Below are 10,841 nucleotides of genomic sequence, written 5' to 3'. Positions count from 1 at the left end.
GAGCGTCCCGTCTCCGGAGGGGAGTGTGTCCCTAAGGCACAGCACCAGGCAGGAGGCAGCTGCCTGCCCACAGGCAGCACCTTTGCAGGCAGGTGGGACCGGGGAAGGTCCCCCTGCCAGCCGGGGCCAGCCCGGCACTACACATACTGCTTTTTGGAGGCCGAGCTGCCGGGCCGGCTGCACGGCTTCTCCTCCGGGGCAGAGGCTTCGGCGGCCCGGGGGGCGTAGGGGTCCGACAGGGGCCTGCTGTTGCCGCTGCCCAGCGCCAGGTTCTCCTCATTGTGGAAGTTGGCCCAGTTCTGCTCGCTGGAGAGCTTGTTGTAGGTCTGGTAGGACGGCACGTGGCTCTCGGCCATGGGCAGGAACGGGTAGTGCTTGGGCGCGTAGGGATCCGGCACCATGTCGTCGGCAAAGACATCCCGGCTCGGCACGACCGGCCCCGACACCTTCTTGATGTTGCTGAGCAGGTTCTTGCAGCAGAGGTGGAAGAGCTCCATGAGGTTCAGGATTAAGGAGATCAGGCCCATCACCAGCATGAAGATGATGAAGATGCTCTTCTCGGTGGGGCGGGAGATGAAGCAATCCACCTGGTGGGGGCAGGGGTCCCTCTTGCAGACGTAGCGGGGCACCATGGAGAAGCCGTACAGGTACCACTGGCCGACGAGGAAACCAGCCTCAAAGATGCTCTTGCAGATCACACTGACGATGTAGGTCCACATCAGCGCCCCTCGGATCTTGAGCCGCCCGTCCTCCGTCACGTAGATCTTGGACATCTTCTTCTCCACGGCTGCCAGGGCCTGCTCGATCTTCGGGTCCTTGCTGTGGATAGCCCGAAGCTCACTCTGCTGCTGCTTCAGCTTCTCCTCCCTCCGGGAGAGATAGACAACGTGGCCCAGGTAAATCAGGGTCGGGGTGCTGACGAAGAGGAACTGGAGCACCCAGTAGCGGATGTGGGAGATGGGGAAGGCTTTGTCGTAGCAGACGTTGGTGCAGCCCGGCTGCTTGGTGTTACACACGAAATCCGACTGCTCGTCCCCCCACACAGACTCCCCGGCCAGGCCCAGGATGAGGATGCGGAAGATGAAGAGCACGGTGAGCCAGATCTTCCCGATCACGGTCGAGTGCTCCTGGACTTGGTCCAGCAGTTTCTCCAGGAATTCCCAGTCACCCATCTTCTAGGGAGCCTGTGCCTCTGCCAGCAGAGAGGGGAGAGCAGACACATCAATTCCCTGTTTCCATGGGGAGGGGCACAGGGCAGGTAGGGCCACCTAAGCCCCATGACTTTTTGGGATACAGCTGCTCTGCAGATTGTCCCAGCAAACCCACTGGGGGACATGCCACACCTGAGGGAAGGACCCAGGCTTTCTGAGACCTGGAGGGCTCCTTCTGCTTACCCTTGCTCAGTGCAGGAATATGGGGCAGGGGAAGAAGAGGCAGCACAGGGATTCACCTCCTCCAGCAGCACCCAGCCCACAGCACCCACAGCTCATGGCTGTGGGACGATGGACCCCCAGCACCCTCCCCTTGCTCAGGGGACCCCTAGCACCCCTCACCGACCTGCTGCTGCTGGGGGGACCCCTTAGAGCCCAGCTTGCACCCCGCGGGTGCTCAGCCCTGCAGCCGAGCTGGGAAGGAGCGAAAGGGCGGCTGCAGCCCCCGCTCCTTATTAACCGCAGCTAATTAAGCACAGAAGTGCCGGCTGTGCCGTTAAAGGCACCCTGGCAGCTGCGGGGCGAGGGCGTGCCCGCGGTGGGGGTGCCCCGTCCCCGGCACGGTGTCCCCGAGCGGCGCCGGTGTCCCGGGAGCCCCGGCGGTCCCCACTCACCTCCGCAGCGCCGGGAACGTCCCACCGGGCTCGGGCCGCGCTGAGTGTGAGGGGTCGGGCCGGGATCTGCGGCGGCTCCGGTCGTGCGGGGCCCGGGGGAGCCGGGGGAGGAGCACGGCAGGAAACCGGGGGGCCGGGGCTTAGAGCCGGACCGGACCGCAGGTGAGCGGGGCCGCCCCCTCCCACCGCCCCGCGATAAGGGGGCGGCCCCGGCGGGCGGGGCGGGGGCAACCGGGACCCCCAGAGACGGCCGGGACCCGTCGGGGCCGGGGCCGGTGGGGGACAGTGGGAAGCCCGGCTGTTCCCGGCTGCGGCTCCACCACCGGGCAAACCCGCTGAGCGGGGCAGGGACCCCGGGGATGCTCCGTCCGCTGCCCGACAGCGTGTGCCCGGAATGTCCCGTCACCCGCCCCGCGTCCTGGGGATGTTCCTTCCCCTGCCCGGCGGGGTGTCCCCGGGATGCTCCGTTCCCCGCCCAGTGTCCGGGGATGTTCGGTCCCTGCCCGCCCCGGCCCGCTCGTGGGTTGTCCCCGCGGGTCCGTGCGGCGCGGCGGGCGCTGGGTGGTGCTGGAGCCACACCGGAGCGCGGCCCCGGACCCGCATCCCGCCGGTTCCCGGGCTGAGCCCCACCGGAGCCCTGCCCGGCACCTGCCCGCGAGTTTCAGACGGAGCTTCGCTGGCGGGGGTCTCGGCACACACTGCAACACTCCCCGTGGGGCTGCGCAGCTGGGAACGGCGGACCCTCCGCTAGCGCTGCTTAAGGAGAGATTAAATGGAAATAATTTCTATTTATTATAATATTTATCAAGGTTTAGTAAATAATTGATGTTGATCCATCCTTGATTTCCTTGGGGGCCAGCGTGTGGTTCTGCTGAATTAAGGTTTAACGAGGCGTGACGAGCCCCGGGAGAGGCGGAGAGGGCGGAGTGAGCCCGACCCGGGGCTCGACTGCCCTGCCCGGCTCCGGGGGAACCTCTGCAAATCCATGTCATCTGCCCTCACCAGTCCCCCCGATTTCCAGAGTGCAGAACAGATCCCGGTGTCTCCAAGCAGTGTTGGATTGGCCTTTTGGATCCGTAGCTTGTGCCGTATGTGACATGTCCATCCGAGGGGAATGGAGAGCAGCACAGACAGCAATGGCATTTGGGCAGGACATGGCACGGCATTCGTGTGAGCCAAGAGGGAGAAGCTGTTTGGTTTAGTCATTTTTCACACAGGTTGACTCTTGAGGGTTCAGGGGTGGCTGGAAAAGCTGCTTGGCCAAGGGGGATGTGAACCAGCTGGGACAGGCGAGCTCACAGCTCCTCTCCTCTGTGGGAAGAACAGACACCCTCAGGCATGCCCACAGGCAGCCAGCACCCACCTCTCACCACGCCACTGGGACACCTGGGGATGTGCCCATGGTCCCAGGCAGGAGAGTTCCCATGGATGTGTCCCCCTCCCCTTACAGCCATCGAATTCCTGGCTGAAGGGTCTGGTGGTGACATCACTGGTGGTCACATCTGGTGCCAACCATCCCTGGCACATGCCAGGACACTTCTCCCTCCACCCTCCCCTCCCAGCACCCTTCAGACAGCAGTCAGGGCTGTCACACACCTAGTCTGGGACTTGTTGTCCTTCTCCTCCGACTTGAGGTGGCAGTGGCAGGTGGAGGCCTTGCTGTAGCTGACGGAGCGCTTGGTGGATTTCCTCCACTTCCGTGCGCTCCGGACAACCCGCTTGAAGATGAGGTAGAAGATCTCACAGACGGTGAGGATGATGCAGATGGAGGAGGCTCCCACCATGAAATAGCTGAAGACCCTTTTCTCGGTTGGCCGAGCGATGTAGCAGTCCACGGTGTTGGGGCAGGGATCCAGGTTGGTGCACTTGACCAGCCGCGGCAAGTCGAAGCTGTCCCACATCTTGTGGAGGAGGTAGAGGAACAGGATCTCTATGATGAGCTTGAAGAAGAGGCTGAGCAGGTAGGTCCACCACAGCCCGCCGTGCTTCTTGCCCGTGTTGCTGTAGAGCTTGGGGCAGTTCTCCCCGTTCTTCTCCCGGTTCTTCTTCTCGCGGTCCTCGCGGTAAGCCACGTGCATGATGACCAGGAGGGAAGGACAAGTGACGAAGATGAGCTGCAGGGCCCAGAGGCGGATGTGGGAGATGGGGAAGAAGTAGTCATAGCAGACGTTGGTGCAGCCCGGTTGTCGCGTGTTGCAGTCAAAGTCCTTCTGCTCGTCCCCCCACACGCGCTCGGCCGCCACCACGTAGACCAGGACGCGGAAGACGAAGACCACGGAGAGCCAGATGCGGCCGAAGGCTGTGGAGTACTTGTTGACCCCGCTGAGCAGTGCCTGCAGCGTTTTCCAATCCATGGTGGCCGGCAGAGACCGAAGTCACCCGACCTGGAGGGGCAGCAGGAGCGGGGGGTGAGGAGCAATGGGAGGTGTGTGTTCCTCGCTGCACCAAATCCCCCACCACGCTGCACTTGGTGTGGGGCGGGGGGACCATCACCCTTGCAGACAGTAAAACCCGTCCCCACGCTCTCCTGGTGACAGAGGTGACTCAGCCTCTCAGCACTTCCTTCTGCCCCAAGGGATGAGCCACCTGGCCAAGTCCCCACCACCAATCCCCCAGCTGACTGCGTGTGTTGGTGCGAACTGGCAGCAGGATCCGCTGGAATGAGCCAGGATCAACAGCCAGAGGGGAAGCGGCTGCTGCAGTGCTGGGCTGTCAGGACATGCCAGGGACCGGTTTTTCTGTCTCACAGGTGATGCCCGAGGCAGCCCAAGCACAAGTGAGAGCGGGGCTGCAGAAAGGGACAGTCTGTGTGTGTCACCAGCACGTCACCCGGGCCCGTGCTCCGCTCCTGCTCCTGCCCCCGGCAGCAACACCAGAGACCCTGACGGCCACCCGGTGCCCTCTGAGACATACCTGGAGGAGGCTCAGGCTCCTTCCCTGCTCATCAGGGGTTGTGGGATGGGAAGTGCCCAGCACGGGGCATGGCGGGGGTACGATGGCACTCTGGTGATCAGGGTCCCCTCATCCAGGGAGGGCTGACAGTGCAGTGTCCCGGGGCTGCAGGGAAGGAACAGAGCTTGGAGCACTGCCCAGAGCTCCCCAGCTGCCCAGGAGCCCAGCTTTGGCCAGAGCCACCCTGCAGCGAGCCCCAGACCCACCACCGTGCTCCCACACTGCTCCCACACTGCTCCCACACTGCTCCCACACAGGGACACACTGGCAACAGCTGAGCCAAGTGGGGCCAAGCTGGGATCCTGTGCCACCAAGTGCCAGGGCAGGGCCTCTCTGCCCACCACCCTACTGGAAACAGATCATCCTCCCTGGCAAAGCAGTGAGCCAGGGGAGCAATCACAGCCTTCCCACCCAGCCCTTGGCTTTAAAATCAGGAGAGGGGAGCTGCTGTTTCCTCCCAAACGCTGGTGCTAATGGCTGGAACCCGGAGTCCCTGCACACCCCCAGGGCCTCTGTTCCCCCACCAGTTCACCCATGCCCCCAGCCCCAGTGCCCTGCCAGCAATCCACCCAGCACCCACCCGCCCAGCACCCACCTGCCCAGCTCAGCCCAATGCCTGCTCCAACCAGGGACCCGCTGCAGGGTGGGAAGGGGACGTGACCTCCACGCCAATCCCTGTGCTCTGGGAGCCCCACAGCTCCCCCCTGGTGCTGGCTGGGCGCCAGGCGGAGCAGGGGCAGCGCTCAGGTGTGCTCAGCTCTGCCGGCAGAGCCCGTTTGCCTCGCGCAGAGCTCAGCACCCTCGCCAGCCCCCGGAATGCCAGCCCGCTGCGTCACTGCCGGGGCCTGCCCCGCGTGGGCACAGGGCGTTGGACCTGAAAGCGCCCGGCTCCCACCTCTCTGGGGAGCAACCGCAGCAGAGCCGCTGTCTCTGGGGGGCTCAGGCCATGAGGAGGGTGGTGGGACAGAGGAGCGAGGCCTGGCGTGGCCGTTCCTGCTCCTGGGGGTGCCACGCTGTGCCATCCCCCTGTGTCACCCCCCACGGCCTGGGGGGGTCTTGTTGTGGCACTGTTGGGGTCCCCACTTTTGGGCCCTTCAGGACCAGCAGCCCCGGCCATAACACAGCTCCCAGTGGCACCCCACACACCATAACACAGCTCCCACTGGCACCCCACACACCATAACACAACTCCCAGTGGCACCCCACACACCATAACACAACTCCCAGTGGCACCCCACACACCATAACACAGCTCCCACCGGCACCCCATTACACCAAACACAGCTCCCACCAGCACCCCATTACATCAAACACAGCTCCCACTGGGACCCCATTACACCAGACACAGCTCCCACTGGCACCCCATTACACCAAACACAGCTCCCACCACACCCCATTACACCGTGGGGTCTGTCCCCCACAGCCAGAGGCCCCCAGCAGCCCCCTATCACCCTGTGCCTCCAGAGGTACCTGTCCAGCAGGGAAAGAGCCGCAGGAAGGCGTCCAGATCCAGGCAGCTCTCGGAGTAGGGAAGCTCCTTCCCAGCCACAGCCCTCCCGCACACCCAGGGTTTGTCTGTGGCGCTGAGTGTGTGTGGGGAGGGGAAGGGTGGTTGGTTCAGTTCCCAGTAGCTGGGTGAGTCTGGCAAACAGCTCCTGGAGAGGTTCTTGTCGGTGCACATGCACACACACGCTCGGCTTGAACAACAAAGGAGATCAACGGAGCCGGATTCCTCCACCTGCAACACCAGCAGCTCCTGCCAGCGGATGCCCTGACCCCCACAAGGGTGGTCTGGGCACTGCAGACCCAGAGCAAGACCAGGGCAACAGGGACAGACACCGGGCTCTCACCGTCCCCCACCCGTGGGGCCACCAGCAACCTGTTGCTAAGAATCCCAGATTACGCAACTGTAACCCACTTCTGAAGCGATTTTTTTGATTAGTAAGAGTTTTGCAACAGCTCACTGGTATCTCCAGCCTACAGGAACTCGCAGCCACCGCCCTGGCGGTGCCGGGACGGTCGGATGGGACCTTCCCCAAACAGCAGGATGGCAGCAGGGTCCCCACGCAGCGGGACCCTGCCCTGCTGCTGCCTCCAGCTGCACCCCCATGGGACCTGGAACGAGTCCCCAAGGGGGATGTCCCTGTCCCCGGAGCAGCAGTGGCTCCCAGGAGGCTGGCTGCTGCCCCACAGAGCAGCCCCATTTGAGGCCTTTGCCAGCACAGCTTGGCAGGAATGAGGAATGTGCCTCCCCTTGCCTGCGGTTCACCAGGTCTTTAGAGTGCCCTGAGGCTCTTCCGGCATCCTCGGGCACACCCTGGAGACAAGGGAGCCTCAGGGAGCCTGGCCAGGGCCACCCCTCCCCTGGGACACAGCTGAAGAGCCCCTGGGTGCTTGCTGCCCCAGAGGTTTGCTCCCTGCTCTCCTGGCAGACAAGGAGCCACTCGCCCAGAGTGGTTTTTTGGCTCCAGGAGGTCAAATAAAGCCAGTGAGGGTTTGCCCAGCTGGGCACACACAGGAATGGGGGCCCAGGAGATGAAAAGCCGGGAAATCCAAAGCAAGCCCTGGTGGGAGCCTGGGAGTGCAGAGCGGGGTGAGCTCAGGGGAGGGGGCAGACACAGGAACCCCCATCCTGGACAAGAGCAAAGTGGGAGCTCCCTCACCCAGGAACTGCCCTGTCCTATCAGCACGATCAGGAATTTGAGCTATGTTGTTGCAGAGAGCCGGTGAGGCAGTAGACTGTCAGGAATCTGGGGGCTGTGGCCCTCGAGATGATAAACCAGGAGAGAGGGAAGTTGTTGAGAACCACTGGCAGCTCTGATTTCTTGTGCAGGCAGCAGCTCCCTGCCCTGCGGCCAAACCCTGTGAGAGCGGGGCCAGATTCGCCCTGGGCAGTTTCTTGCCTGCAATTTTGGGATTTTGGGAGAGGCCATGTGGCCATGGTGAGCAAGTTCAGGTGCTTTTGGCCTGGGCAGATTTCCCTAAGGCAGCTGGGTGGGGAGCAAAAACACCTCGTGTTCTGCAGTGCTGAGCTGGGTATTTGCCAGCAAAGGGCACATCCCTGTGCCCCCTCTGCCATCCCTCTGCCAACTGGCCCAGCGTGGGCACAGGGACAAGGTGCCAGCATGGTTCAGCAGCTCTCAGCACCTGAGAACTTCAGGTATGTGCCCAGGGTACATCACCAGGTTGCCACCCTGCTCCAACACAGCGGGGTGATGGGTGAAAGGCCTCAGTGCCAGATGTGAACACTGAAACACCCAGTGACCTCCAGAGGCCCTTAAAGAGTCTCAAATGGGGTTGGACTCAGGCCTTTTATTTCAGTTCCTGCCTGCCAACAGCATCCCAGCTGTCCTGCTCCAGGGCCACGTCCCCGGGGATGAGACTCCCCCATCAGCACAGGAGTCACGGGGTCCTGGGAGCCGGCAGCCAGAGCAGCCACGGGCCCCAGTACACTGGACAGAAATCAGAGAGTTTCTCCTCAATTCCCAGCAAAGAGGCGGGGTTTGGCCAGGGAAGAAACAAACCCAAGCTGGGAAGGCCGGGCTGCCCCTGACCTGCACACACAGTCCTCTCCACATCCCTGCCTGGGCTGGAGTTAGTGGTGGGTTTCTTTGAAATCCCCTCTCCCCTGAATTCAGGGGCTCTTCTGGGACCCCACAAGGAACATACAGGGGATTCCCTGTGTGATGATGCAAAATCTGGGCAACAGTCAGTTTTTATTTTGACACCCCCCAGTTTATTTGTTTTGCTGACACTGGTCCTGCCTTCTGCATCCCAGGATGTGTCCCAGCCCCCCCTTTTTGCAGCACCGACCGGGGATGACTTGGGGGGAAACACATCAGAAAGAATCAGCCAAACACTCCCATTTGTGGCGCTGGTGGGGGCTGATCCCAAGCCTGGGTGGTGCAAGACAAGCCCGAGCTCTGTGGAGCAGCTGCAGTGCCTGCTCTGAGCACCACAAAGCAGCACACCACCACCCTGGCAACTGGATCTGCAACTGGATCTGCAACTGGATCTGTAACTGGATCTGCAACTGGATCTGCAACTGGATCTTCAGGTCTCTCGCAACGGGGCAGCAGCTCCAGCTGTGCTTTGATGTGCGGAAGTGGGACAGGGAGGCTCTCCCAGGGCTCATCTCTGCCCCATTAGTGCCTGCACAGGGCACACCTCGGGGTTTCACTCGTGGCACAGCCCTGAGCAGGAGCGGCCAGCCTTGCTCGAAAACAAACAGCCCAGCCCATGCTCTTTAAATCGGGGCAATGGCTCGCACACAAAGAACAACTTTGTGCTCTCTCTGACGTGAGAGGTTTCAGGAAAGAAAACTTTCGGGTGGATAATCCAGCAACGGGAGCGGATGGGAGGAAGGCACCAAGCACAGCTTCACATGAAAGGAGGTGGAAAAAAACCTTCCTGTATTCCACCATCTGCCTCTCTCACTCCAAAAGTCTCCAAACTCAGTTGGTGTCAGCACAAGGAGCTGCTGCGTGCCCAGAGGATTCTGGGATCCACCCAGGGCTTCTCCACCATCCCCACCCTGATGGGGTGGCTGGTTCAGGCCCTGCCCACCCATCCAGCAGTGCTGCAGCCCTGCCTGCCCTCGGCATCCTCCAGCCCTGCCTGCCCTCGGCATCCCCCTGGCCACAGCAGTCCCTCTGCCTCCCCCTCCAGCACATCCAGCTGGTCCTTTCCCCAGGGTGGGCTGTGGGAAGGGGCTCAGCTTTGCCCAGGTGGGAGCTGGTTCATGTGAGCAGGATTAGGTGCAATGAACTGTCACCAAGAACAGCCCTGATCCTAAAGGACACAGGGATGGTGCTCCCTCCCTCCCTGTGCTGCTTCCTTTGGGGCAGAGCCAGCGAGTGCTATCACTTCTCATGGAAAAAATAATAATCACACCCTCTAAATAAAGCAAAACCAGTAACAGATCGAGCTGCATGTTCAATGTTAATGTTACTTACGAGTGCATTTGCCATGAAATTATTGTGAATTATTCATCCCAGCTAATGCTCAGTGATGGCCTCCAAAAGGACAGCGCCGCTCACGTCACAGCCCAGCACGACATATTACAGCAATAAATGAGATCAGATTCTGCCATTTAATGTTACTGTTTAATCAATGGTTGGGGTGTTTTTCCTCTCCTGTACTCAGCTGTTTTGCTGGGGTGTTTTCCTCTGGCCAGGCAGGATGATCCAGCAGCCCACGGCGGGCGCTGCCTGCCCGGCCGGATCCTCACGCCTGCCGTTGCTGTGGCACCAGGGACCTGCTCGTGTCCCCACTCGGCTAATGAGTGCTATTAATGATGATTGCATCAGTCTAAGATGGCCCTGGCGCCCACTTTGTGGCTGATTTAGGGTGAGGGACAGGGAGAAGGGTTCCTCAGGGGATCAGGGTGTCTGTCCTGGCTGGGACATGCTCAAAGTCCGGGCACTGCTGCCAGTTCACAGCTGCCACAGAGCTGCTGGTCCCTGTGGCTCTCGGGCACTGCACGTGTCCTACAGCACATAGTTTACCCCAAATTCAGCAGGAGAATGTCACATGTCTTCCCCAGAACAGGAGAAGCAGAAACTCCTCAGGCACAGCCCAACTCCAAGATGATGCCACCACCAGCGTTCCCGTGCCGGGGGATGGAGGAGGAAGAGGGGGATGAAGGTGCAGGGCAGGCGAGAGGCTCCTGCTTTCTCCCCGGGCAGCTCTAGGAAAGAGCCTCCTCCTCGGACACGGTGCTGGGGCAGGACGCCGTGGGTGGGATGGTGGCCGTGGGGGGTTTGTAGTCCGCCCCATGGAAAACCTGCCCGGCCGTGCCCACGGGCTCGGCGCAGGACAGCGGGCAGTCCTGGCTGTGCCGCCGGCTCTGCCCCCCACCAGCCTGCAGGCACTCCCGGCACCGCTTGCCGATCAGGTAGGCGGCCTCGACGAGGCTCAGCACGACGCAGACGCAGGCGGTGACCACCATGAAGAGGGTGAAGATGTTCTTCTCGGTGGGCCGGGAGATGAAGCAGTCCACCACGTTGGGGCAGGGCGGCAGCTCGCACTTCACCACCCGGGGCAGGGTGTAGTTCCTGTAGAA

The 10,841-nt window shown here is 61.9% G+C and overlaps 2 protein-coding genes across 2 annotated transcripts; both read right to left on the bottom strand.

The window, feature by feature from the left end:
* Positions 1-27: 27 nt before the first annotated feature.
* Positions 28-1,913, bottom strand: GJA4 (gap junction protein alpha 4). The gene is made up of 2 exons (XM_027900020.1): positions 1,826-1,913; positions 28-1,192 (listed from the first exon to the last, which is right to left on the bottom strand). The coding sequence occupies exon 2, from the start codon at positions 1,170-1,172 to the stop codon at positions 138-140; it is 1,035 nt and encodes a 344-aa protein (XP_027755821.1). The 5' UTR covers positions 1,173-1,192; positions 1,826-1,913; the 3' UTR covers positions 28-137.
* Positions 1,914-3,022: 1,109 nt separating this feature from the next.
* On the bottom strand, positions 3,023-6,417 carry GJB3 (gap junction protein beta 3). The gene is made up of 3 exons (XM_027900025.1): positions 6,248-6,417; positions 3,422-4,209; positions 3,023-3,136 (listed from the first exon to the last, which is right to left on the bottom strand). Exons 2-3 carry the CDS (start codon positions 4,177-4,179, stop codon positions 3,121-3,123), a joined length of 774 nt encoding a protein of 257 aa, XP_027755826.1. The 5' UTR covers positions 4,180-4,209; positions 6,248-6,417; the 3' UTR covers positions 3,023-3,120.
* Positions 6,418-10,841: the final 4,424 nt, after the last annotated feature.

The sequence above is a fragment of the Empidonax traillii genome, unplaced genomic scaffold, assembly GCF_003031625.1.
Source record: "Empidonax traillii isolate 1590-97213 ecotype Southwest subspecies unplaced genomic scaffold, ASM303162v1 scaffold700:size438121, whole genome shotgun sequence".
NCBI classification, from domain to species: domain Eukaryota; kingdom Metazoa; phylum Chordata; class Aves; order Passeriformes; family Tyrannidae; genus Empidonax; species Empidonax traillii.
This window is presented reverse-complemented; position numbering and strand designations above follow the sequence as displayed.

What these genes read in the sequence shown, in the direction of transcription:
- GJA4 (XM_027900020.1), bottom strand. Translation starts at nt 1,172, where the DNA reads ATGGGTGACTGGGAATTCCTGGAGAAACTGCTGGACCAAGTCCAGGAG.
- GJB3 (XM_027900025.1), bottom strand. Translation starts at nt 4,179, where the DNA reads ATGGATTGGAAAACGCTGCAGGCACTGCTCAGCGGGGTCAACAAGTAC.